The 25,152-nt window shown below is 38.2% G+C and overlaps 1 protein-coding gene across 1 annotated transcript; it reads left to right on the top strand.

Annotated features, from left to right (window-relative positions):
* On the top strand, positions 1–25,150 carry rassf6 (Ras association domain family member 6). Its single transcript, XM_073829793.1, has 11 exons — positions 1–196; positions 1,062–1,139; positions 3,259–3,337; positions 3,576–3,727; positions 13,363–13,454; positions 13,602–13,795; positions 20,976–21,077; positions 21,186–21,237; positions 24,450–24,568; positions 24,654–24,751; positions 24,838–25,150. Exons 2-11 carry the CDS (start codon positions 1,081–1,083, stop codon positions 24,911–24,913), a joined length of 1,023 nt encoding a protein of 340 aa, XP_073685894.1. The 5' UTR covers positions 1–196; positions 1,062–1,080; the 3' UTR covers positions 24,914–25,150.
* Positions 25,151–25,152: the final 2 nt, after the last annotated feature.

Below are 25,152 nucleotides of genomic sequence, written 5' to 3'. Positions count from 1 at the left end.
CGAGCTGTGTGGATCAAGTTACAGCACAACATTGCCATAATCACAAGAAAAACACCTGACAAGCAAGCACTCAAGCTCTTCATTCAGTCCTGTGCTCCTCTTATCTGACCCTACATTGCTATAGCCGCGCTTTCAGAAGAGATATGTGACCCTTTCCTGGTAAAGTCCACTGACATTGGATCTAAGCAGACAGCAGGTGAGTGAACTGCGCTCTAAAAGTGTTTATGTGCTGCTACGGTATCATGTTTAAAGCTCGTTGATATAAGCATGCTTACATATGAATGTTTCTATCAGGCACTCTCATGCAAAAGTGACTTATACTGTATGTAGTACGAATGTTTTGGAAATGACCAGGTGCATGCGTTATTAAATTACTAAGTAAATAAGGAAGTAAGAAACTCAAATGTGAACTTCAAATCATAATCTACATTAGTTCTAGATTTCAATTTTAGTTAAGTTTCATCGTGATTTCATTTGAGACTTTGTTGTGCCATTGTTTGTTTGTCTGCATTAGCCTGGAAACTCAGCACTGACCTGCTGGCAGGCTTATTTACATACAGATGCACATCTTTTGTCAGTCAAAGTCCTTTCAAAGCTGTGTTTGCCGCAGAGCAGGATTTGTTTCTGTGGTTTTCAGAGAGCATGCTCTGACCTGAATAAGCACCACTCCCTCTAATGAACAAATTCATTGAATGTTTCAGGTTTGACTGTGCGAGTAAAGTGAAAGTACAACTCAGTCAAACCTAAACACATTGAAATGGCCAGCTTTAGTGGCTTGTTTAGTGGCCCCAGGCTTTAGTGTTTAAGGAAAAAAACATTGCATTTTGCAAGGATCTGTTTGCTAATAACACATTGGCGTGGAGCGTTTCATCTGCCCTTTGCTCAAATACCAGAGACTATTAATGCAGACTAAAACATGTTTGAACTCATCTGAAAAAATATCATGAGGGAGATACAGCAGTCTTGACTTGAGTGTCTTCATGGCTTGAGTATCTGTATAGGTTTTTGAAATTGGTGCATTAAAAATTGCTTCTTTTTTTTTTTTCTTTTTTTTTTTGTAGATTGGGTTGGTTTGTTGAAATGAATGCTGGCCAGACAACTTCTGTTATTCAAATTGGTGCTGGAAGATCTTGCTCCAGGTCAGTGTTAATGAATATTTTGATGTGTTGTATTTAGATATGTGATATGTAATATACATTATTATTATAAATTGTATTTCTTGCATTCAAATATCAGATATGTCATGTGGGAGACTACACTAGATGAAGTATGAGACAACATTACAAATCTGAGATTCAAAATCAAATTTAGACCCTGAAAGGTATAAACGTAGTAATAAAAAATATAGTTTAAAAAAAATAAAAACATACAAATTATAACATTAATAAATAATAAAGAAAATCAACTTGTTATGATGATAAATTGCAATTAAAAATTACATTGAATTATATAATAATTAATTATTATTATTATTGTAATAACAACATAGAATAATTTTCACTATTTTTTATACTACTTTACATCTTACTAGCATTAGTATTACTATTATTATTATTACTACTACTAATTATTATTATTATTATTATTTAAACAGAAATTCAAATATCGTTTTGAAAAATAAAATCATAATAAATGACATACAATTAATAAATAATTATTCAGTTTAAAATCAATTTGCTATGCTGATAAATTGTAATGAGAAAATACATTGCATTTAATTATTATTATTATTATTATTATTATTATTATTATTATTATTATTATTATTATTATTATTATTATTAGTTAAACAGTACGAAAATATAGTTTTGAAAAATAAAATCATTAAAGAAAACATAAAATAATAAATAATCATTAAAGTTAAAAAAAATCCTATGCTGGTAAATTGCCAGTAAAAATAACATTGCATTATATTATTATTATTATTATTATTGTTATTATTATTATTATTATTATTATTATTATTATTGTTATTATTATTATTATTATTATTATTATTATTATTATTATTATTATTGAAATAACAACATCGAATAATTTCCACTATGGATTTTTTGGATACTATTTTACATCTTACTAACATTATTATTATTATTATTATTATTATTATTATTATTATTATTATTATTATTAATAATAATAATAATTATTATTATTATTATTATTATTATTATTATTGTTATTATTATTATTATTATTTTATTATTTTTTGAAAATAATAAAATCATTAAAAAATTAATCATACAAATTACATAAAATTAATAAATAATCAAAGTTTAAAATCAACTTGCTATGCTGATAAATTGTAATGAAAAATTACATTACATTATATTATTATTATTATTATTATTATTATTATTATTATTATTATTATTATTTAAACAGTACTAAAAATATTGTTTGGGAAAACAAAATCATAAAAATTACATAAAATAATAATCATAAAGTTTCAAATCAACTTGCTATGCTGGTAAATTGCTATGAAAAATTACATTGCATATTATTATTATTATTAGTAGTAGTAGTAGTAGTTAAAAAATACTAAAAATAAAAAATAATTTTATATAAATAAATATAAAATAAAAATAAATAATTTTGATAAATAAAATTAAAATAAAATCATAAAAATTATAAAGTTTAAAATCAATATTAAAAATATATAAACAAAGTTTAAAATCAACTTGTTATGCTAATAAATTCCAATGAAAATTACATTGCATAATAATAATAATAATAATAATAATAATAATAATAATAATAATTATTATTATTATTATTATTACTGTAACAGCAACATAGATGCAGTTCCATTGGATACTACTCTACATCTTACTAGCATTAGTAGTAGTAGTAGTAGTTAAATAGTTATAGTTTTGAAAAATAAAATCATAAAAATTACTTCAAATTTATAAATAATCATAAGGATTAAAATCAACTTGCTATGCTGAATAGTTGCAATGAAAAATTACATAGCATTATGTAGTAGTAGTAATAATAATAATAATAATAATAATAATAATAATAATAATAATAATAATAATATCATCATCATTGCTGTTGTTGTAACAAAAACATAGAACCATTTCCACTATGGACTTTTTGATACTAATTTACATCTTATTATTCAAGTTATATAAAGGTATTAGTTATTATGTTATATAAATATTATGTAACCAATGATATAATTATGTGACAAATTGTATAATTAAAAACAAATGTCACTGTCTGATACATGTTTCCTCTTTTTTTTTCAAAAAGGGCTGAATTTGTCTCTTTATTGAACACCTACAACTGCTTTCTTAAAGACAACACACAGCTGCAGCTCTCTGTTCATGAGGTAATACAGATTCTTGTATCTTTATGCATCCTTATGCATTCGTTGCATGAAAAATGCTAAATTAATATATGTTGGATGCATTTTTACATGTGAGGGTATTTGACAGCAGTGTCCAACAGTATTTGCAACCCCATGTGTGGACTTTGAGCCCATGATAATAATTAGCCCAAAATACTTTGCTGCCCTCTGCTGGCCTACAGCAGTATATCAGAAAGCGCTGTCATGTTTATTTTAACAGAAAGCAGGGAAGGTGACATTTGAAGGCATTCTTGTCATTTCCTGGGGAGTCAAGAAACCCATTCGGTTACAAATACAAGATGAGAAACCCATTTTTCCAAATGAGTCTTCAGTCAAGTCACCAGACCCCATCAGTCCACTTGGGAACAAAAGGTTAGTATTTTTACTGTTGATTTTACTGCTGTTGCATGCACTTTCCAGTAAATGGAAAAGTTGTTTCGGCCTAACTTAAGCTCTTAATGACAGCATCTGTGGTATGCAAGTCATTCAACTTGTTCTTCAGTTTGTAAAAACAAAACCCACGCACAAAATGTGTTTACAGTAATGCACTCACTGTACAATGGATGTCTATGAGGAAAGACATCGCAGGAACCTAGGAAACCAACCAGTCTTGTGTTGAAGTACTTTCTATTAACCTAAAGTTAGAGTGGGAGACATTGAAGGACTCAGAATAGTCAGAATAGGTGGATGTAAAGGAAGGGGCATTTTAGAAAGCATTTGATTGGACAACATGATCAAGTGCTGATGAGCCATCAATATTTTTGGTTTGTTTTCCAGGAAGAGAATGACATGAAACTGAAGATATTGCTTATTTGACCTTTAAAGCTAACTGCACTTCAAAACTCTTATCTTGATTTCATTCATTTCAATATTCTAAAACTTTTTTACATCTGTTATCTACACTGCACAGATGTCGGTTATAAGAAAACAGCTTAATGTTGCTGAATGGTCTACCATCCACATTTTGGTTTACACCATCTTTATCAAAACATTCTTTCTGATAAACTCATGAGCCCAGAGTTTGAAAGAAAATAGGGGAGAGCGGGGCACAACCTAACACTTTTTGAGTACAATTTTTATCCACATTATTTTCACACTTGTCTAGTACAAACATATCGCTTTGTTTCATATTTACAGTGTATACGTTTTTCGTTATTTACCTCAAAAGAAAGGAAGTGAAACGTGACAACATGCCCCGTAGGTGGCAACACTACCATATGACAGCTTCAAATGTTATCTGATCGAATGAAAAAATATATATATACACAACAAACTAAAATATTTTGTCAGTAAAATACATGTGTTAACTTTTTCAAATGAAGTAATGACGTTTTAAAAAAATAAAATAAAATAAAAAAATCTAATTTTGGAGTCTGACAATGGACACATCGCAACAATGCTTTGAACGGCCCTGATCGCAACACACAGCTGTACAGTAGTTCAAAACAATGTGGACAAATAAATGAAATACATTTAGACATTCAGAAAAACACTCCCGTCCCTCCACACACAACTCTCATAGAACACGACACACACAAATGAGCCAAAATGCTTTACATTTCTTGAAATGATAACTTCTGAACATTAAACATTGATTGTCAGTGTTTATTCACCTATTTCTTGTGGTTTCTTATCAAAATCCTTAGAAGTCAATAGTGTAAATTGCATCGCTAATGTCACAGAATAGCATAGTTTAATAACAGCGGGGCATATTATCACACAGTGTTACAACGTTCCCCATCTGCGCCACTGGAATATAATACAGGTTAGTGTCTTCTGCTGGTTTGCGAAGCATTAATAAACTATTTAAACTAATAAATAACAAATTGGAGATTAAAATAATAGCAGATTTGTCTAATTTTAAATGAATAGTAAAAACTGAAATTAAAAGTTTACTTCAGCCAGAAATGTACTTTTAATATGGCAAAATAATATTCAGCGATATCTTCAAAAGTCTTTAAATTTTGGCACTCTTTTTCTCTGCATAGTGTTGCTATGGCAACTAGTAAATACCTTAAATTTGGTTATGCTAGTGTAACGGAGGCCAGCTAGTAGGAGCTGTGCGGGTAAACCTCACTCCCCGATCTCAAGAGACGCACTAGCGACAGATGCTAGAGGTTGCAGCCTTTAGCCTCCTTGTTAGTGCGTCCGCCTCCCGTGCTGGAGACTCGGGTTCGAGACCCGCTCGCAGCGGGTGCGGTAGGACCCGGGTGTGAGGGGTTACATTGGTGCCATGACCTGGACGGGAGTGAGGTTTAGCGGGGTGAGTGTAACGGAGGCCAGCTAGTAGGAGCTGTGCAGGTAAACCTCACTCCCTGATCTCAAGAGACGCACGAGCGACAGACGCTAGAAGTTGCAGCCTTTAGCTTCCTTGTTAGTGAATCCGCCTCCCGTGCCGGAGACTTGGGTTCGAGACCCGCTTGGAGCGGGTGCGGTAGGACCCGGGTGTGAGGGGTGCCGTGACTCGAACAGGAGTGAGGTTTAGGGGGGTAAGTGTAACGGAGGCCAGCTAGTAGGAGCTGTGCGGGTAAACCTCACTCCCGATCTCAAGAGACGCACTAGCGACAGACGCTAGAGGTTGCAGCCTTTAGCCTCCTTGTTAGTGCGTCCGCCTCCCGTGCCGGAGACTCGGGTTTGAGACCCGCTCGGAGCGGGTGCGGTAGGACCCGGGTGTGAGGGGTTACATTGGTGCCGTGACCCGGACGGGAGTGAGGTTTAGGGGGGTGAGTGTAACGGAGGCCAGCTAGTGGGTGCTGTGCAGGTAAACCTCACTCCCGATCTCAAGAGACGCACTAGCGACAGACGCTAGAGGTTGCAGCCTTTAGCCTCCTTGTTAGTGCGTCCGCCTCCCGTGCCGGAGACTCGGGTTCGAGACCCGCTCGGAGCGGGTGCGGTAGGACCCGGGTGTGAGGGGTTACATTGGTGCCGTGACCCGGACGGGAGTGAGGTTTAGGGGGGTGAGTGTAACGGAGGCCAGCTAGTAGGAGCTGTGCAGGTAAACCTCACTCCCCGATCTCAAGAGACGCACTAGCGACAGACGCTAGAGGTTGCAGCCTTTAGCCTCCTTGTTAGTGCGTCCGCCTCCCGTGCCGGAGACTCGGGTTCGAGACCCGCTCGGAGCGGGTGCGGTAGGACCCAGGTGTGAGGGGTTACATTGGTGCCGTGACCCGGACGGGAGTGAGGTTTAGGGGGGTGAGTGTAACGGAGGCCAGCTAGTGGGTGCTGTGCAGGTAAACCTCACTCCCCGATCTCAAGAGACGCACTAGCGACAGACGCTAGAGGTTGCAGCCTTTAGCCTCCTTGTTAGTGCGTCCGCCTCCCGTGCCGGAGACTCGGGTTCGAGACCCGCTCGGAGCGGGTGCGGTAGGACCCGGGTGTGAGGGGTTACACTAGCATGTGTGGAAATATTTAAACCACGTGTGTTGCAATTAACCCTGCGTTAGGTTGTGCCCCGCTCACCCCTAGTGTATTATGTATAAGTAAAACAACATGTTCTGAGAAAGTGGCCTTGTAAGGCCTTCTTGATAATGACCACTGCCTACACTGGAACTCAATCTAATCGCAAAGCATGCAGTTTTTGGATTATAGCTTCATTCTTTTGGTAGTAGATCATTTATATTATAACTATTTTTGGAGAGAAATGTGGTTCTCCTTCCTTCTTAAAAACAAAACTACTAAGAAGAACCAAAAGGGGGGTTTTGCAGTGATGCCACAGAAAAACGATTCTGGTTACCCAAAGAAATATTTTTTTAGAGAAAAAGAAAGAACCTTTTGTGCAATGGAACTGTTTTGTGGATGTTGAAAGTTCTTTATGAAACCAGAATTGCCGTCAAAGAACCATTATTTTTTAGTTAGGAACAAGCATGACAGTCTCTTGTCAACACATAATGCACACATAAAACGGTATAATTGATTTTGCAGCTTTAGTTTTTTCTATCTTAAAACTGAGAAACATTATTTTCTGTGGTGATAAACAGCAGGACCGTGCACAGACCTTTTGAGTGGCATGTGCTGAAACTGAAAAAGGGCACCTCCCAACCCCTCCACCACCAAAAAAAAATAAAATAAAAAATAACACACAATAATATTCTTATATTATATGTAATTAGTATTAATAACTTTTATACGGATAATATAGGGTATCTTTAAAACTAATTACAACACTCTTGATAAAAATATAAATTTCTTATAATATATTTTACCTAGCTGACAAGGATCACTCAAATGCAGTTACACCGTGGGTTTTTGACCAGCGAATGTGTGCAATTTGTCCATCGTTAAAACGACGAAATCATTGTGGTGATGCATTATATGAACCTTTATAGACATGCTAGTTTTTATTTCATAAAGACAACGTTGCACTTATTCAAACAAAACATTTTACAGTTACAAGACGAAGACGTTCATCTGCTTCTGCTCTATTACTGATGTGCTGAAACGTAAGTTTGCGGCGCTCGGGGGACGTAGTTGTGAAGTTTGAGCGGTTCTAGGCTGATGATACACGGGGCAGCTTTTTTTAAGCAATGTTGCTTGTGCACTTTTCCATTGAGAATGGGTAATACATTTCTATGTGGATAATTTAGATCAGTCGTGGGCCCTGTATCTCACCTGGCTGCTTGTTGACGGAAACATTTGCCAAAGTTGCCCGGCAACATTGCTCAAAAAGTTGCCCAGTGTATCATCAGCATAAGAGATGCACTTTTTAATGCCTTTAATTGGTTAAATATTTGTTAAAACAGACGTAGAAGGGTTACCAATAGCATTGATTTATTTAAAAAAAAAAAACTCTGCACAAGTTGAGCCCTACCTGTGCATGTGCCTGATCAACATTATGATATGAAAGTTGTATTTAAGGGCACTATATATAAGATTTTTTAATTAAAATACTTAAAAACCACTAGAACAGTGTTATATATTTTGCTGACTTGTGTACTTATCAGAGGTGGGTAAGTACACAAGTCAGTCTCTCTAGTCTACAGTACTACATATGATGTTGCAAAGGGAGATCTAACATAACAAGTCAAGGGTCAAGAGCCCCACTAAAGCAAACACTGATCTTCATGATGGTAGCGTCATTTTAACCAATAAAACATCAACATTTGATCCTCTGTGATTCTCAATACCAGCAGGTGTTTATCACTAATGCACAATCATCATTTAATTAGTCACTTAATTATCTCATTACCTTTAACTCTTTGAGGACTTGGGCTTTGACTTGTGACTTGAATAGAAAGACTTGGTCCCACCTCTGCTTTCAAATGTATCCAGTATGATAAAACAGCACTGATTTTTTCCTGCAAATACTACAGTAACCGTAATAAGTCTTTGATGCATTAACTCATCCATGGACATGATTTTTACCCGAGTCCCGATGGATTGCATTGGCTGTGGGGATGAAGACAACAACTCCCATGATTCCACACTCAATCACAGCATCATCAAACTACGCCTTTGTTTCTTTGTTTGTTTTGAATATGCACCCTGTAGCAGCAAAAACGTACATATTGTGCCTTTAACATGAACATGAATTTATTAAAAATAACAAACCCAAAATGATTCTATCCAACTAGAGTTGTCTGCTTTTTACTACCTGGTTTCATGACGAAAACATACCTGCGGTAACTTTTTCATAATACGCAAAATACGTACCAATAAGTACATATCACTCCAGTTTTCAACAGAAATAAACACTAGAGGCAGTAAAACAGCGAGCACTTGTAATTGTTTTCGTACACAGTTATGATTACAGCTCCATATGTTTCACTTTCCGGACATTACAAGCTTGTTCGGTAGCTCAGCTGGCATAGAATTGGATTTAGGATGTGGAATCCCTGGGTACAATCTTGGGGAATCGCTTCTGAATGCATCACCATTCTCTGAAATCATTCTGAGCAAAGTTTTTAACAGCAGATGGCAGACTAATCTAGTTTTTAACCACTCACTCAAATGCTCACGAAGAACAGCACTTGTGTGTTCATCTCACAATTAGGGGTGGGCGGTACACCGGTGTCATAGTCATCACCGGTGTGAGATTGCGCCACGACATGGATTTTCTAATACCGTCAATACCGAAATAAATCAATTATGTGCCTTGAACGGCTGCATTTACATCAATAATAGCTAATTCTAAATAATAAGGCATTAAATTTTCTTCAAACGTTTAGTTGTGGTCTGAATATCTGTCCTTATACTATATATCTTGTTGTAAATAAAAAAGTAAAACATATTCGTATCAGCTTTGCAGGTGGTAGGTAAAAGGGGAGTGGCTATTAAACGACTGGTGAAACATCGTGAAGAACGGTCGGGCCTGGCCGTAGGATTTACCCAGCGGATAACAAATTGAACAGCCTGAGCTTATTAGAGTCATTGACGTTACTAAATTGTCCGCGAATAGCGGCCAAATACTCCCACATACTCCCCCCTAAACGTCCAACCAATATTTATATCAGTTGCATGTCCTTGCATGATGCTTGAATCACAAAGCTCTTTCTAGAATGCTCTTAGTTCTATAGTTCCTTACAGGCCCGGCTCCACGACCACCCAATCAGAAGCTTGGCTCACCCGACCCGAGCCCCACACTACATAGCCAATCACAAAATTGGCGCGATATTTAGTTGAGCTCCATATTTTTTTCTTATCGGCGCACCCGCAAATATGCTAATATTGTATATAATTTTCGCACTTTCAATATGCAGGGTATAGAAATCGCTTTTAAATGAGTGCTCGCACTGTTTACTTTTACTTTCAATTTTGCGATAACACACACTCTGTGTAAAGGGAGCAGCACATCTTATAATAGATATTTGTCAGTGAGTACAAGATTGCAGCAAATCCTCCAGTCTATTTGTGTCATCTATCTTTACTTTCGACCCGTGATCATTCAAATCTAAAGGTCATTGTACACTGAGTCCGATTTTCGCATGAGGTTTTTTTTTTGTTTTCTCATATTCGCCATCCTTATCATAATGCTTATTATGGATGCGAAAATGCAGAAAATCAAACACGATACAAATTTTTTTATGATGGATGAAAGTTTCAGAGGCAGTGTGTAAACTCGATTAACATAGCCTGTATTTTTTTTTAACGTGCAAAAATCTCGGACGAAAATTTCGTACTCATGTGTGCAATGACATTAACTGTGTTGGATGCAGGGTTACCAAGTCCGCGTTTTTCCCCACAGAATTGGTCTACTTTTAAACTGTTGCCATGGGTTGATTTCCCCCAGTTATTTAAAGGTTTTAAATATTGCAGAAATTAAATTCCAATAAAAATCATTTTTGTTTTGTTGTACACTGTTAAGTAAGATCTTTAGGTTTTTTGCAAAATAAATATGTTGAGAATGCATAATACTCTCCCATGTCTCTTTTTGATAAGGATACCTACCATTTACTTGTTATATTATTAAAATATTAACTGTACATTAATACCGTGATATTATACCGTCACTGTTCAAAAGATGAAAAATACCGTGATATTAATTTTAGGTCATATCGCCCACCCCTACTCACAATGCTTCAATGCAGAATCATTTCTCAATTCGTAATGCATCAATTTATTTTCCCCCTAGACCTAGTACAAATCCTGTCAAATGAGCTGAATGATGAGAGATCGAAAAACAAACTAAAACAGCATGCTTGCAATTGCATTTTTACGTCACATTTGCTTTTGTTCATACTGTGGGGTAGGTTTAGGTGTAGTGCATAAGTGCATGCTTTTTTTTTTTTTTTAAAGCAGCACGAATCATGGAATTGGAATTGGAATTCAACAACAATTACAGGATTGTTGTAATAACAGTTGGAATTGAATTGGAATTACAGGAAGTGGAATTCAATTCAAGGAAATTCCACTGAATTCCGTTTATTGCTGTTTTGAGCATTTATTTGTGATTGCATTTAGAGACATACATTTGAACTTTATTTATGATGCTTTGCAAATACCAAGTAATGTATGAAATAGAGTTGATCAAATGCAAGTAAATAAAAATGAGAACTGCACATTATGAATTAATAATTGAATGACAGTGGTGATAGGTTTCTCAATATATGATTAGCACATAATATATGTCTCAACTCACAAAAAATGAGTCATGTTCATTCATGTATTTCATTCACTTTTTATTGCATCGAATTATCATCATTTCCTGTAATTTGGCATGTGAAATGATCGTGCTTAACATACTAAACATACAGTACTTTGTATTTCTTTTATATGTTTGTTGTTTATGCAATTTACAATATTTAATGTACTATAAACTATTTAGCAAATCAAGTCAAATTCTTTTATTTGGCAACTCAAGTGGAATTTGCGAACATGCAAACCATTGAATCAATGTCAAAAATAGTGGATTGGTCAATGTAATAATACAATTCAATATAATTCACTTCAAACAAGTACAATATAATAATATCACCCGCTATTAATGCTGAAAACATTTCAACAAGCCACCATTATTGTGATCAGTGATTGCTTTAGTTGGGCTCTTGACTCTTACCTTTTGTTAAGTTAACTTTCTTTTGGAGCTAGTGATGCCAAAAAAGAGATGTCTTAAAAATAAGTCGAAGTAGATTATTATTTGTGATGGTGTCCATAAAGTTATAGAAATTAAAACTGATAAGTAATGCTGAATAAAATTGAAAATCGTTCATTACTTATGAAATGTCCTATATGACAAATACAAAAATTATGTGGCAAAATACAGGAAGTTTTAGATATCAACACTCATCATACAAATCTCAACAATGGTGACAATCATCAAACAAATTCAGATTTAACTGCAGTGCATGCTGGGAATCATAAATGAGTTTGTACTATGTTACCCAGCATGCATTTCTGCATAAAATTTTATTTTGCTGAATATCACCATTGTTGAGTTTCATATGTTGATTCTCGATGTCTAACTGATTCAGCAATGTTTTATTTCCTGTTAATTCATGAAAGTGTGATATCTGTACCACTGCTTATATTTCTCATTGACGTATCTCACATTATAAACAAACATATAAAACCAAAACCACTTGTGAACAAATAGTTTAATAATCTCACAATGCTCACAGTCAACATCATTTTCATCATCTGATCCCAGTGTTTCGCAGATTCCATTGCCTTAACCAGTGTACTTTTGCACATTGTTATAAAAGACAATAAAAATCTAACATTAGAGTAGAAAGAGTCAAGAGTCCAACTAAAGCAAATACTGATCACAACAATGGTGGTTTGACGATTTTTCAACATTAATAGCAGATGTAAAAGATTCACAAATCAGCTATTTTTTTTTTCACATGTTAATACTTATTACAACTTAGTTTAATAAGTTGAAACAGAAAATATTGTAAAATCAAATTAACTTAAATAAAGCAATTCAACACTAGGCAAAATTTAAAGTTGTGAGTTGAAATGACTTGTGCTTTTAAGCTGAAATAACTTAAAATCTTAAGGCAGCCACAAAACTTATCTTCCTAAGTTGAAACAGGTGAATTGTATTATGGTACGTTTTCATCATGAGACCAGGTTGGCTTTTTGACACCAATTGATAAAGTAATAAGATATTATTATTCACGATAAATCAATTCTTGGATCGCTTCTGCGATTATCTAAATGCATTGCGATTCTCTCTTGAATCAATTCTGAGCTTAGTTTTTAACAGCAAATGGCAGTTTGTGGTTTAGAAACAGACGTACTCTGCTTTCTTCCAGTTCCATACACACACACACCACTTGAACTTAAATAATAATTGATAAATTTCGAAAAGGTTGAAGCAAATTACAAGAGTGTTTACAGTGGGCTGCAGCATTATCTGTATGAGAAGAACAGAATCAAACAGTGATTAGCTGATAAAGTTTGAACATCTAAGGCTGAATAAAATGCAAGATTATAACAGGAATTCAGTAGACACAAAACAAACTTTCTGTCTTAGATATAATAAAGACGTGTACAGTTAGAACAGGACACAATGACCAGCATTTGTTAAAGATTATGTCTGTTTTTGATTTGATAAAATATTCTGCTAGGGGAATGACGAGATGGGGAGAATTTGATGACCTGCATCATATTGATGAACTGGAAGAAGCTGATTTCACAAAACCTGAAAATCCTCCTAAAGGTACTGTGAAATTAGTACTACTTAATGTGCAATGGAGTACATTTAAAAGCAGTAATACTTGACAATAATTTGAAATCCTGAAATTTGATTGGTGTATTTACAAAAAAATTGACGTTGCATCTTTAAAACAATCCTACATTTTTTAAGGCTACATCGAATACGAGAGCAAGACGTTAGGACATTCCCGAGCTGTGCAGATCAGTGAAGAAAGTACATATCTGATCCGTACCATGAGCGATGCCTCGCTGGTGAAAATGAGGGTGAAGAGTAAGAAGATGGTAGAACGTCAGAAGAACAGAAACCATCGCTTTTCCATCAACGGACACTTCTACAACTACAAGGTCTGTAGCTCCATTACCATGACACACATCAAGCGTGAAGCCAGATGTAAAATTTCAATAGGCCTAATATTGTTATTATTATGATAAAAAGTGAAATACAATTAAGAAATATGGGCAATAACTTCTGGAAATCCATTAATAAATAAAGCTGTAAATGTACAAAGAATTTTAATTTTGAATTTATACTTTTAAAGAATCGATATCACAATGGCATTGGACACTGCACTACTATCTATTGACGTGATTCACCATGAACTTCTTTTTGATGTAAATTTGATGTAAATCTGATAATAATACGTTTTAAAGAGCAGTTTATACAATAATTTATTTCCTTACCTGATCAACAATAAAGAAGCTATATACATTTGGACATCACTGCTCAGGAGTTTTCTCCGCCTTTAAATTTTCTCAACTTGTTTTCACGTTCCCTTTCGATACTTTCAATCGTACTGCGTCGAAGACGCTTATGGGAAAAAGCTCCTTTTTCTCCTGAGACTGAAGCATTTCAATAACGCAGTGTAACTGCACGGCCATTGGTTCGTGCAGTGAGTAAAAAAACGAACCAATGGCTCTGCAGCGGAGGGGAGGGGCGGAGTAACTGGCTATATAAGCGTGCATTTCGCCATAGGATCTCAGATCCTTCTCCTTCAGCGACGACTTCACATCTTCGCCAAGACTTTACTTCGCTCAAGAAAGAAGAACTCTCTCTCACCATCGACGAGCATCGCAGTGGATCCTTCCTGCTCGGCGGATTGACGCTTCTGCAGCTGACAGAGATTCCCTGCCGTTATTTGGTGATAGCTGAAAGAGCATTTTTCTAAAGAGCAAATTTCTAGGCGTTGTTGCAAATGAACCCCCGCGTGCCTCGCCTTCACCACACAGAGAGGAATCGCCCGTTCTCTTCCTTCATCCAGACCAGCGTCCCTCTGCTGCTGCAAGCGATCTGGTCTCTTTCGGAGGGAGCGAGTGCGAAGCTATGGATGACAGCATGTCTTTGGCTACATCGGATGGAGAGGAGTTGTCGGGCTCACCGCATGACCCCGCCCCCTTGCCGTCTACGCAACCCAGCACTGCCAGCGCCGGTATGGACGCCAAATTGTTCCGCGTCCTATCTTAAGCTGTAGAGGAGCTAGGATTGGACTGGTCTCCTCCTGAGGAGCCCACAAGGAGCCGTCTGGACGAGTGGTTTCTGCCAGGACGCCGCCAGGCCCCTCGTCAACGGGCCTCGCCATTCTCAATCCTGGCGCGCTCCATACTCTGCCCGCCTGTGTGCTTCCTCTTCCTCCGCCCTCACGACGGTTGACGCCGCTGAAGAGAAGGGCTATGATAAGCTGCCCCCGCTGGATGAGTCTGTGGCCGCGCATCTGTGCCCGCCCACCGCCATCGGATGGAAGGCAAAGGCAGCTCACCCAATGGTCGAAAGCAGAGAGTCGCCTTCACATCAACTGCCTAGAAATGCTAGCAGTGTGTTTAGGCCTTCACACCCTTCTGCCGGTTTTAAAGAAACACCACGTCTTATTCCGCTCGGACAGTATGACAGTGGTGTCTTACATAAATCACCAGGGAGGTCTTTCGTCGAGACATCTGTTCACGTCTCCTAAAATGAGCTCAACTAAATCTCCGCTCGTTGAGAGCGACGCATGTGCCAGGCAGGTTAAATCAGGGAGCAGACATGCTGTCTCTGAGCAACGTCTCCTCAGACGAGTGGATGCTTCATCCCCAAGCGGTTCAGGAAATATGGACGGTCTTTGGCAAGGCGCAAGTAGATCTTTTCGCCTCAGAAGGCAATTCTCACTGCCCAATCTATTTTTCAAAGGAACAGGATGCATTGGCCCACGAGTGGCCCAATCTCCTTTTGTATGCGTTTCCCCCAACTGCCCTGATACCACAGGTCATCAGGCAAGTCAGGGAGCAGAAGCTCAAAGTTCTGTTGGTGGCCCCATTCTGGCAGAACCAGCATTGGTTTCCAGATCTACCTCGGCTGCTTTCGTCAGCGCTGTGGCCCATTCCACTGAGACGAGATCTCTTAACACAGGCAAACAGAACCGGAATTGTGGGCGCTCCACATATGGTCTCTCGACGGGAGCCTACGAGTCTCCCCGAGACCGTTTTAAACACTATCTCTCAAGCCAGAGCACCCTCTACAAGGCGGCTCTATGATCTTAAGTGGTCTGTCTTTTCCGCCTGGTGTTCCACCCGCGGTGCAGATCCGAGTTTATGCGACATATCAGTGATATTGTCCTTCCTTCAGGAGCTGTTGGACAAGGGACGATCTCCCTCCACGCTCAAGGTCTATGTGGCGGCCATAGCGGCATTTCATGACCTTATGGATGGTCAATCTGTGGGAAAGAACGATCTGGAGAAGGCTTAACCCTCCTTGCCCGATCACAGTTCCTTCTTGGGACCTGCCCACAGTGCTGAGGGCTCTGAAGAGCCCTTTGAACCGCTTCAGTCCATTGACCTTCGCCCTCTGTCACTGAAAACTGCCCTGCTTCTGGCATTGGCATCAGTCAAACGTATGAGTGACCTATAGGCTCTCTCTGTGAACCCTGTATGCTTGGAATTCGGGCTGAATGACTCTAAAGTCATCCTGAAGCCAAGATGTGGTTATGTACCTAAAAGTCTCTCGACGCCGTTCAGAGACCAAGTTATTTCCGTCTTGGCACTTCCCCCTGCACTGAGGGCACTGAGGTGTTATGTAGAGCGTTCTGCTTCTTTTAGGCAGTCAGAACAGCTGTTTGTGTATTTCGGTGGTCGCACCAAGGGGTCTTCGGTCACGAAACAGAGGTTATCCAACTGGATAGTGGAAGCCATCATGCTGGCTTACTCTTCTTTGGGCCTACAATGTCCCATGGGGGTAAGAGCCCATACGACTAGAGGCATCGCCTCGTCCTGGGCCTGGTCCAGTGGTGTTTCCATTGCAGAGATTTGTGCGGCGGCCAGCTGGGCCTTGCCCTCCACATTTGCTAGATTTTATAATCTGGAAGTCCCGGTCTTGCAGACTCGGGTCCTTTCTGCATAATGGGATAACTGTTACCAGTACTAGATATTATGCTGTACGCTTTGGCCTCAGTTGGAACTCCAAACTGTACTATTTCCCTGGAACAGATGTTCATTAGGTCATCCTGATCGAGCAAGTTGGCACGTATCAGCCCTTTAGTGCTAGGGCCATGTCAGTCGTTCCTCTACCATAGCAACGTCGGGATTGTACTGGTTCCCCATAAGCGTCTTCGACGCAGTACGAGTGAAAGTATCGAAAGGGAACGTACTCGGTTACTTTCGTAACCTCAGTTCCCTGAGATACGGGAACGAGTACTGCGTTGCTGGCCGTGCTATGTAGCTGCATGACTCAGTCGTCGCTTCAGTCGAAGTACCTGAGATCCTATGGTGAAATGCATGCTTATATAGCCAGTTACTCCGCCCCTTTTGGCGCGATCTGGTGCGAATCATCGCCATAGGCTCGTGCTGCTCCACTCCCGAGCCATTGGTTCGTTTTTTACTCACTGCACGAACCAATGGCCGTGCAGTTACACTGCATTATTGAAATGCTTCAGTCTCAGGAGAAAAAGGAGCTTTTTCCCATAAGTGTCTTCGAAGCAGTACTCGTTCCCGTATCTCAGGGAACCGAGGTTACGAAAGTAACCGAGTACGTTTTTTCTTTCTGTTTTCCGGTTTCAGAGTTTTTATGGAGTTAATAAAGTAGTCTGTTGCGGATATGAGACATATACGATTTTCTTGGTGTTATAAAACATATAGCATTTGGGTATTTCAGTGTTTTGGTCCATTTGTTATCTGCCATCTTTTGGCTAAATACTTTTTTTGTCCGTCGATTTTAACTGAACTAACACTGATAGACATGCTGTGTTTTGTTTTTGCTCTGGAGGCTGTTTAAAAGAGTGCCGTTTTGCAGTGTTGCCATGTCCTTATATTTACAAGTGGTTCTAGGTATATAGTTTGGTCTTAGCTCATAAACTATGGAAATTTATTTTAGTGTTTTTTGTGCTTGTCATTTTTTTTATGAAGAACTGGCAACACTGACACTTTATGCCAGGGCTTGTGAGTAAGACACATTTCTGATGCGCGTTTACATACAGAGGGGCATCGCTAGGAATTCATGGGCCCTGTGCACTGACTCTGCAAAGGGGCTCCCTCAAAATTATGTTTCGTACACACTGTGTAGAATTTCTGTAAATACAGTTGTCACTCCTGTATTTTAGTGAATAACCATAGAAACATTTTGCCGTCTTGCAGGAGTAAATAAGAATTTAGCCATTTGGTATGTCATTTTTTTTTGGCTAAAGACTCTTTTGGTCCGTTGATTTTAACTAAACTACTGCTGTGTTTTGTTTATGTTCGGGAGGCTGCTTTAGAGTGCTGCCTTTAAGTGTTGCCATGTGCTCAGAATTACAAGTGCTTTTAGGCATGTTTGGTCTTAGTTCATAAAGCTAGGCACTTTATGGAGTTAATAAAGTGGTCTGTTGCAGATATGAGACATACACAATTTTCTTGGTGTTATAAAACATAGCATTTGGGTATTTCAGTGTTTTGGTGGTTGTCGTCTTTTTTTATGAAGATCTGGCAACATTGACACTTTACCACAGGGCTCATGATTGTAAACACATTTCTGATGCGCATTTACATACGTCATTAACAACTAGTTGTTCAGTTCCATTCCGTACACACTGCGTAGAATTTCTCTAAATGCAGTTGTCACACCTGTATTTTAGCAAATTATTTGTGTACAGAACACGATTAAGAAGTAAAAGGTGAAATGAAAACTGAATTTAGTGTGTAAGTGGCCTTTTACTCCTTAATCGCGTTCTGTACACATATAATTCGCTAAAATACAGGAGTGACAACCGCATTCGACAACCGCATTTACTCCCGAAAAATACAGGCAGTGACAACCGCATTTACAGAAATACACAGTTTGTTTACTACAACTAGTTGTTAATGACACAATGGCCATGAACACACTGCAAGTTTAAGGAGTGACAACCGCATTTAATTGAGGAAGTGTGTCCAGTAAATTATCGTTCAGTGTGTACGAAGAAGCAGTCATTCACGCATTTGTATCCATAGACACATTTTGGCGTGTCACAGGGGTAAATAAGAATTTAGCCATTTGGTATCTGCCATTTTTTGTCTAAAGACTATCTTTGTCTGTTTTAAATTTTAACTAAATTACCGCTGATAGACGTGCTGGGTTTTGTTTTGGCTCGGAAGGCTGCTTTAGAGAGCTGTGTTGCCATGTCCTCCTATTTACAAACGCTTTTAGGCATGCGGTTTGGTCTTAGTTCATAAAGCTACACTGTAAAAAGTTTTCATCAGTTGCAACTTAAAAATGTAAGCTTAGCAGCTGCCTAAAATTTAAGTTAAATCAACTTAAGCCATTTCAACTCAAAAGTTAAATCAACTCATTTTTATTGTAATAAGTTATGTAATGACTGATTTAACTTAAAATGTTTAGGCAGCTGCTGAACTTAAGTTGAATCTGGTGAAAACAAAGAATTTGGGTGTTTTAGTGTTTTTTAAGCTTGTTCTCTATTGTAGTTTTTTTTTTAAGAAGATCTGGCAACATTGATACTTTACCACAGGGCTTGTGACATCAAATATCTCCGTATTAAAATGTTATTTTCTTGCATCTCACATACAGACGAAGACACATTTCTGATGCACGTTTAAATGCTTCATTAACAACTAGTTGTTCAGTTTGGTTCCATAGGCTACACACTGCATAAAATTTCTGTAAATGCAGTTGTCACTACCTGTATTTTTCAGGAGGTAATGTGGTTGTCACTCCCGTATTTTAGTGAATTACATGTGTACAGAATGAGATTAAGACTAAAAGGTAAACTGACAACCAAATTTAGCTGCAGTGTGTGCGTGGCCATTTAAAGGCACATCAGAAATGTGTCTTCATCTGTATTTGAGATACAAGAAAATAACAGTTCAACAAGTCTCAACCTCAGCACATTTTAGTCGCTAGTTGCACTCACAAGCCCTGCGGTAAAGTGTCAGTGTTGCCAAATCTTCATAGAAAAACAAATCAAACAAGTACAAGCACAAAAACACTAAAACACCCATATATAGTCCACCCAATGTTCTTGCACACATTTATTAAAGTATTTATACCTTACAGATATCATTGGTATAAAACGAATAATCTGATTACATGTGTATTTAAGTTGACCAAATAATTTAACATGCTGCTTTTCGTCTTCACGTGTCTTCTGGCTGGTCTACCAATGAGCACATCTTTACTGGGAAATTGAGCAAGTAAAATTAAAATAATTCTTACAAGATGATGAAGAAAAGTGTATGCATGTGTTCTAACGTGTACCTGCCAAGTTTCCCCGCCGGTCTGCTTCTGCCAGCGGCACTGCAGCCAGGAGAGATGTGGGGTTGTTTTAGCGGTCATTTGTACAGATGCCTGCACTGTTGATTCTGAAGGCCTTAAGGTAGATTTATTTGACCCTGGCAACACGATTGGTGAAATATGATTGAATAAAAAATTTAATATGAACATACACTACTGGAAGCTGTCCAAGCAACCAAGAAAGAAGCTATGAAATGGAGAGAATAGGCTACTGGAAATAATTGTATACACATTTTTGCAAAATATAAATAAAAACTTAGTCAGTGATTAGATTAGGACATCGCAACACTGCAAGACAGCGCTTTCTAAAGCAGCCTCCCGAGCATAAACAAAACACAGCATGTCTATCAGCAGTAGTTTAGTTAAAATCAAATTGACGGACAAAAAGAGTCTTTAGCTAAAAAATGGCAAATACCAAACAGCTAAATTCTTACTTACTCCCACAAGATGCCAACATTTTCTATGGTTACAAATGTGGGAGTGACTGCTGTTCCGAACACAAATGGAATGATAATTTATGGGACTCACTCCCGCAATTAAATGCGGTTGTCATTCCTAAAACTTGCACTGTGTACGTGGCTACTAGAAACGTAATTTGATAGGGTTATGTAAGGCAGAACAAGCTCTTTAAAGATCACCCTTTAACCATGATTAATTCACCCTCATGTTTCTTGGAATACAAAAGGGGAAATTCTGAAGAATTTGCTAATATTTTTTTCCATAATACATCTGTAGTGAATTATATTAGTTCTATGAGTCTTTTTACTGAGTCAATTTGTTGTTATTTATTTGTTTTTGCAGACATCTATTTTCACACCATCATTTGGCGCAACCACAAATGTGCACATTAATAGCAAGATGACAACACAAGAGGTTATTACACAGCTGCTTCAGAAATTTAAAGTAGGTGCTATTACTAACAATTCAACACATTAGCCCCTTTTTATGCGTCTGTTTTATTCATTATTTCCACCCTCAATTTTGATTTTTTTTTTATTTATTTTTTTGCAGATAGAAAACAGTCCATCTGAATTTGCCCTTTACTGCATTCATCAAAGTGGAGGTATGTAGAATTATTGATTCAGTTCTATGTACAGTATGTCACAAAAGTGAGTACACCACTCACATGTCTGCAACCATTTTAGTATATCTTCTCAAGGGACAATAGTATAGAAATGAAACTTGGATATATTTAGTCAATGTGCAGCTTGTATAGCAGTATAGATTTATTGTCCCCTGCAAATTACTCAACATACAGTCGTGGCCAAAAGTTTTGAGAATGACACAAATATTAGTTTTCACAAAGTTTGCTGCTCAACTGCTTTTAGATCTTTGTTTCAGTTGTTTCTGTGATGTACTGAAATATAATTACAAGCACTTCATACTTTTCAAAGGCTTTTATCGACAATTACATGACATTTATGCAAAGAGTTAGTATTTGCAGTGTTGGCCCTTCTTTTTCAGGACCTCTGCAATTCGACTGGGCATGCTCTCAATCAACTTCTGGGCCAAATCCTAACTGATAGCAATCCATTCTTTCATAATCACTTCTTGGAGTTTGTCAGAATTAGTGGGTTTTTGTTTGTCCACCCGCCTCTTGAGGATTGATCACAAGTTCTCAATGGGATTAAGATCTGGGGAGTTTCCAGGCCATGGACCCAAAATTTCAACGTTTTGGTCCCCGAGCCACTTAGTTATCACTTTTGTCTTATGGCACGGTGCTCCATCGTGCTGGAAAATGCATTGTTCTTCACCAAACTGTTGTTGGATTGTTGGAAGAAGTTGCTGTTGGAGGGTGTTTTGGTACCATTCTTTATTCATGGTTGTGTTTTTGGGCAAAATTGTGAGTGAGCCCACTCCCTTGGATGAGAAGCAACCCCACACATGAATGGTCTCAGGATGCTTTACTGTTGGCATGACACAGGACTGATGGTAGCGCTCACCTTTTCTTCTCCGGACAAGCCTTTTTCCAGATGCCCCAAACAATCGGAAAGAGGCTTCATCGGAGAATATGACTTTGCCCCAGGCCTCAGAAATCCATTCGCCATACTTTTTGCAGAAGATCAATCTGTCCCTGATGTTTTTTTTTGGAGAGAAGTGGCTTCTTTGCTGCCCTTCTTGACACCAGGCCATCTTCCAAAAGTCTTGGCCTCACTGTGCGTGCAGATGCGCTCACACCTGCCTGCTGCCATTCCTGAGCAAGCTCTGCACTGGTGGCACTCCGATCCCACAGCTAAATCCTCTTTAGGATACGATCCTGGCGCTTGCTGGACTTTCTTGGATGCTCTGAAGCCTTCTTAACAATGCAGTGGAAAGTTTTTTCGGGATTAAGTTAATTTTCATGGCAAAGAAGGACTATGCAATTCATCTGATCACTCTTCATAACATTCTGGTGTATATGCAAATTGATATTATAAAAACTTAAGCAGCAACTTTTCCAATTTCCAATATTTATGTAATTCTCAAAACTTTTGGCCACGACTGTACAGCCATTATTGTTAAAACAGCTGGCAACAAAAGTGAGTACACCCTTTTTGTGAGGCGCCTTTTTTGAATGGTTTTCTGTTGGCAGTGAGCGTTCTGCGCGCTGCTTATGCGCCCCGGGCGCCTCGTGTTTTTGCAGAAGCGCTCTGAGCGCCTGAAGTTGAAAAAAAAAACGCCCAACGTCATTTGCGTTTTTTTCCATTGTCCAATCGAATGAATGGAGAGGCGGGCCTTCTGTTGTGGTAACGAAACTTTAGCATTGCTTAAAAAGTCCGGAGACTGCAAGAAATGGAGGAGAAACCTTTGGTGTCTGTCGTGGGTAACCCGGAGCTGTATTTTTTAGGGTTTCTGCTAATATGACAGTTTACTTAACAGCAAAAAACAAAGATTTTAGAGCACATGGTGCTTCTCCACCTTCCGCTTGAGGATGCCCCACAGATGCTTACTAGGGTTCAGGTCTGGAGACATACTTGGCCACCCCATCACCTTGACCTTCAGCTTCCTCAGCAAGGCAGTTGTCATCTTGGTGGTGTGTTTGGGATCGTTATCATGTTGGAAAATTGCCGTTCGGCCTAGTTTCTGGAGAAAAGGCATCATGTTCTGCTTCAGAATGTACAGTACATAATAGAATACATGTTTCCCTCAATGAACTGCAGCTCCCCGGAACCAGCAGCACTCATGCAGCCCCAGACCATGATGCTACCACAATTTTCTTGGTACTCCTCACCAAGGCATTGCCACACATGCTGGACACCATCTGAGCCAAACAAGTTTATCTTATAGTCTCATCAGACCACAGGACATGGTTCCAGTAATTCATGCTCTTGGACAGGTTGTCTTCAGCAAACTGTTTGTGGGCTTTCTTGTGAGCCAGCTTCAGATGAGGCTTCCTTCTGGGATGACGCCTATGCAAACCGACTTGTTGCAGTGTGCAGTGTATGGTCTGAGCACTGACAAGATGACCTTCTACTGCAATCTTTAAAGCAATGCTGGCAGCACTCATGCATCTGTTTTTTGAAGCCAGGCTCTGCACCTTACACACAGAACGAGTGCTCAACTTTGTTGATCGATTGATCGACCCTTGCAAGGCCTGTTCTGAATGGAACCCATCTTGGAAAACCTCTGTATGACCCTAACCACTGTACTGTAAATCAGTTTCAGGGTGTTAATGAACCTCTAATAGCCTTGGCTATATTTGTGGAGAGCAACAATTCTAATTCTCAAATCCTCAGAGAGTTCTTTGCCATGACATGCCATGTTGAACATCCAGTGGTCAGTATGAGAGAATTGTACTTATTGCACCAAATTTTAACTGCTCTAATACAAGATACACAACTTTGTACGGTTCTGTCAAGCAGACAAAAACATAAACATGATGAATAGGACATGTGGCTTTGCATGGGTAAACAACATACTGCTGTTATCACTTAGGGTGTGCTCACTTTTATTGCCAGCGATTTTGACAATAATGCCTGTATGTTTAATAATTTTCAGGGGACAGTAAATATATACTGCTATACAAGCTGCACATTGACTACTCTTAAATATATCCAAGTTTGCTTTTTTTGTAGTATTGTCCGTTCAGAAAATATACTAAAACGGTTGCTGGAATGTGAGGGGTGTACTCACTTTTGTGAGATACTGTATTTTCACCTTTAGCTTAAACCTTAGTTTAGTCCTGATTGTTTTTAGTCGTTTCATTTTCAAGCATTTTTCTTCCAAGATTCTCCCTTCAGACTCTGCTTAAGTTTACAAAGTCACATTTCTGATCATTATACCCATTGCTCATAGAGAAGCGAAGGTTGAACAGTTCAGACCTGCCATTATGGGAACGTGTTCTACAAGGACCATCAAACAGCATCATGAAAATGTTCCTCATGGATGTAGACGAACAGGAAATTAGCCTTGATGTAAGTCCAGCTCTTCAGACATTACAAATGTGTTTTCTACTCAAATAAAACTAAATTACTGTACCATTTCCACTGGTTTTAATAGGTAGCTCAGTACCTCAATTTAGAGATGCACATTTTGAAGGTAATTCTGCAGAAGCTGGAGGAGCAAGAGAATCAAGAAGTACAAAGAATAATCGCAAAGTAAGTCTAGAGAACTTTTTGGCAATTACTGCATTTGTTTTATCATATTGACACAAATGGCTTTAATGTGCTTTTTTCCTACATAGATATCAAAAGGAAAGGAGTCTCTTGTTGCAGTGCTTGAAAAAAAAGATGCCGGTTAAAACTGAGACTACTGTATAAATGAAGACTTGGCGACGGGAAACTGTTTCCAAGTGTTGTGGCGTCAACCACAATGTAAAAAGAACTTTCAGGACTAGAAGCCAGGAATCAGGATTGTGCACATGTGACTTATCAAACAGCTTACTGTTAAGTTTGTGGTTATAATGTATATTATGTAAAATAGTTTTCACATAAATGTAATTACAATATTTATCATGTGAAAAAACAAATAAAGTTCTGATATGTGATTTGAATTAACT

The sequence above is a fragment of the Garra rufa genome, chromosome 23, assembly GCF_049309525.1.
Source record: "Garra rufa chromosome 23, GarRuf1.0, whole genome shotgun sequence".
NCBI classification, from domain to species: Eukaryota; Metazoa; Chordata; class Actinopteri; order Cypriniformes; family Cyprinidae; genus Garra; species Garra rufa.
The sequence above is the reverse complement of the archived record's forward strand: the minus strand, read 5'-3'. Positions and strand labels throughout refer to the sequence as shown.

Excerpts from the sequence above, each read along its gene's own strand:
- rassf6 (XM_073829793.1), top strand. The coding sequence starts at position 1,081 with ATGAATGCTGGCCAGACAACTTCTGTTATTCAAATTGGTGCTGGAAGA. Across the intron at positions 1,140-3,258 it reads GCTGGAAGATCTTGCTCCAG|GGCTGAATTTGTCTCTTTAT; the intron begins GTCAGTGTTAAT and ends TTTTTCAAAAAG. Across the intron at positions 21,238-24,449 it reads CTGCATTCATCAAAGTGGAG|AGAAGCGAAGGTTGAACAGT; the intron begins GTATGTAGAATT and ends CATTGCTCATAG.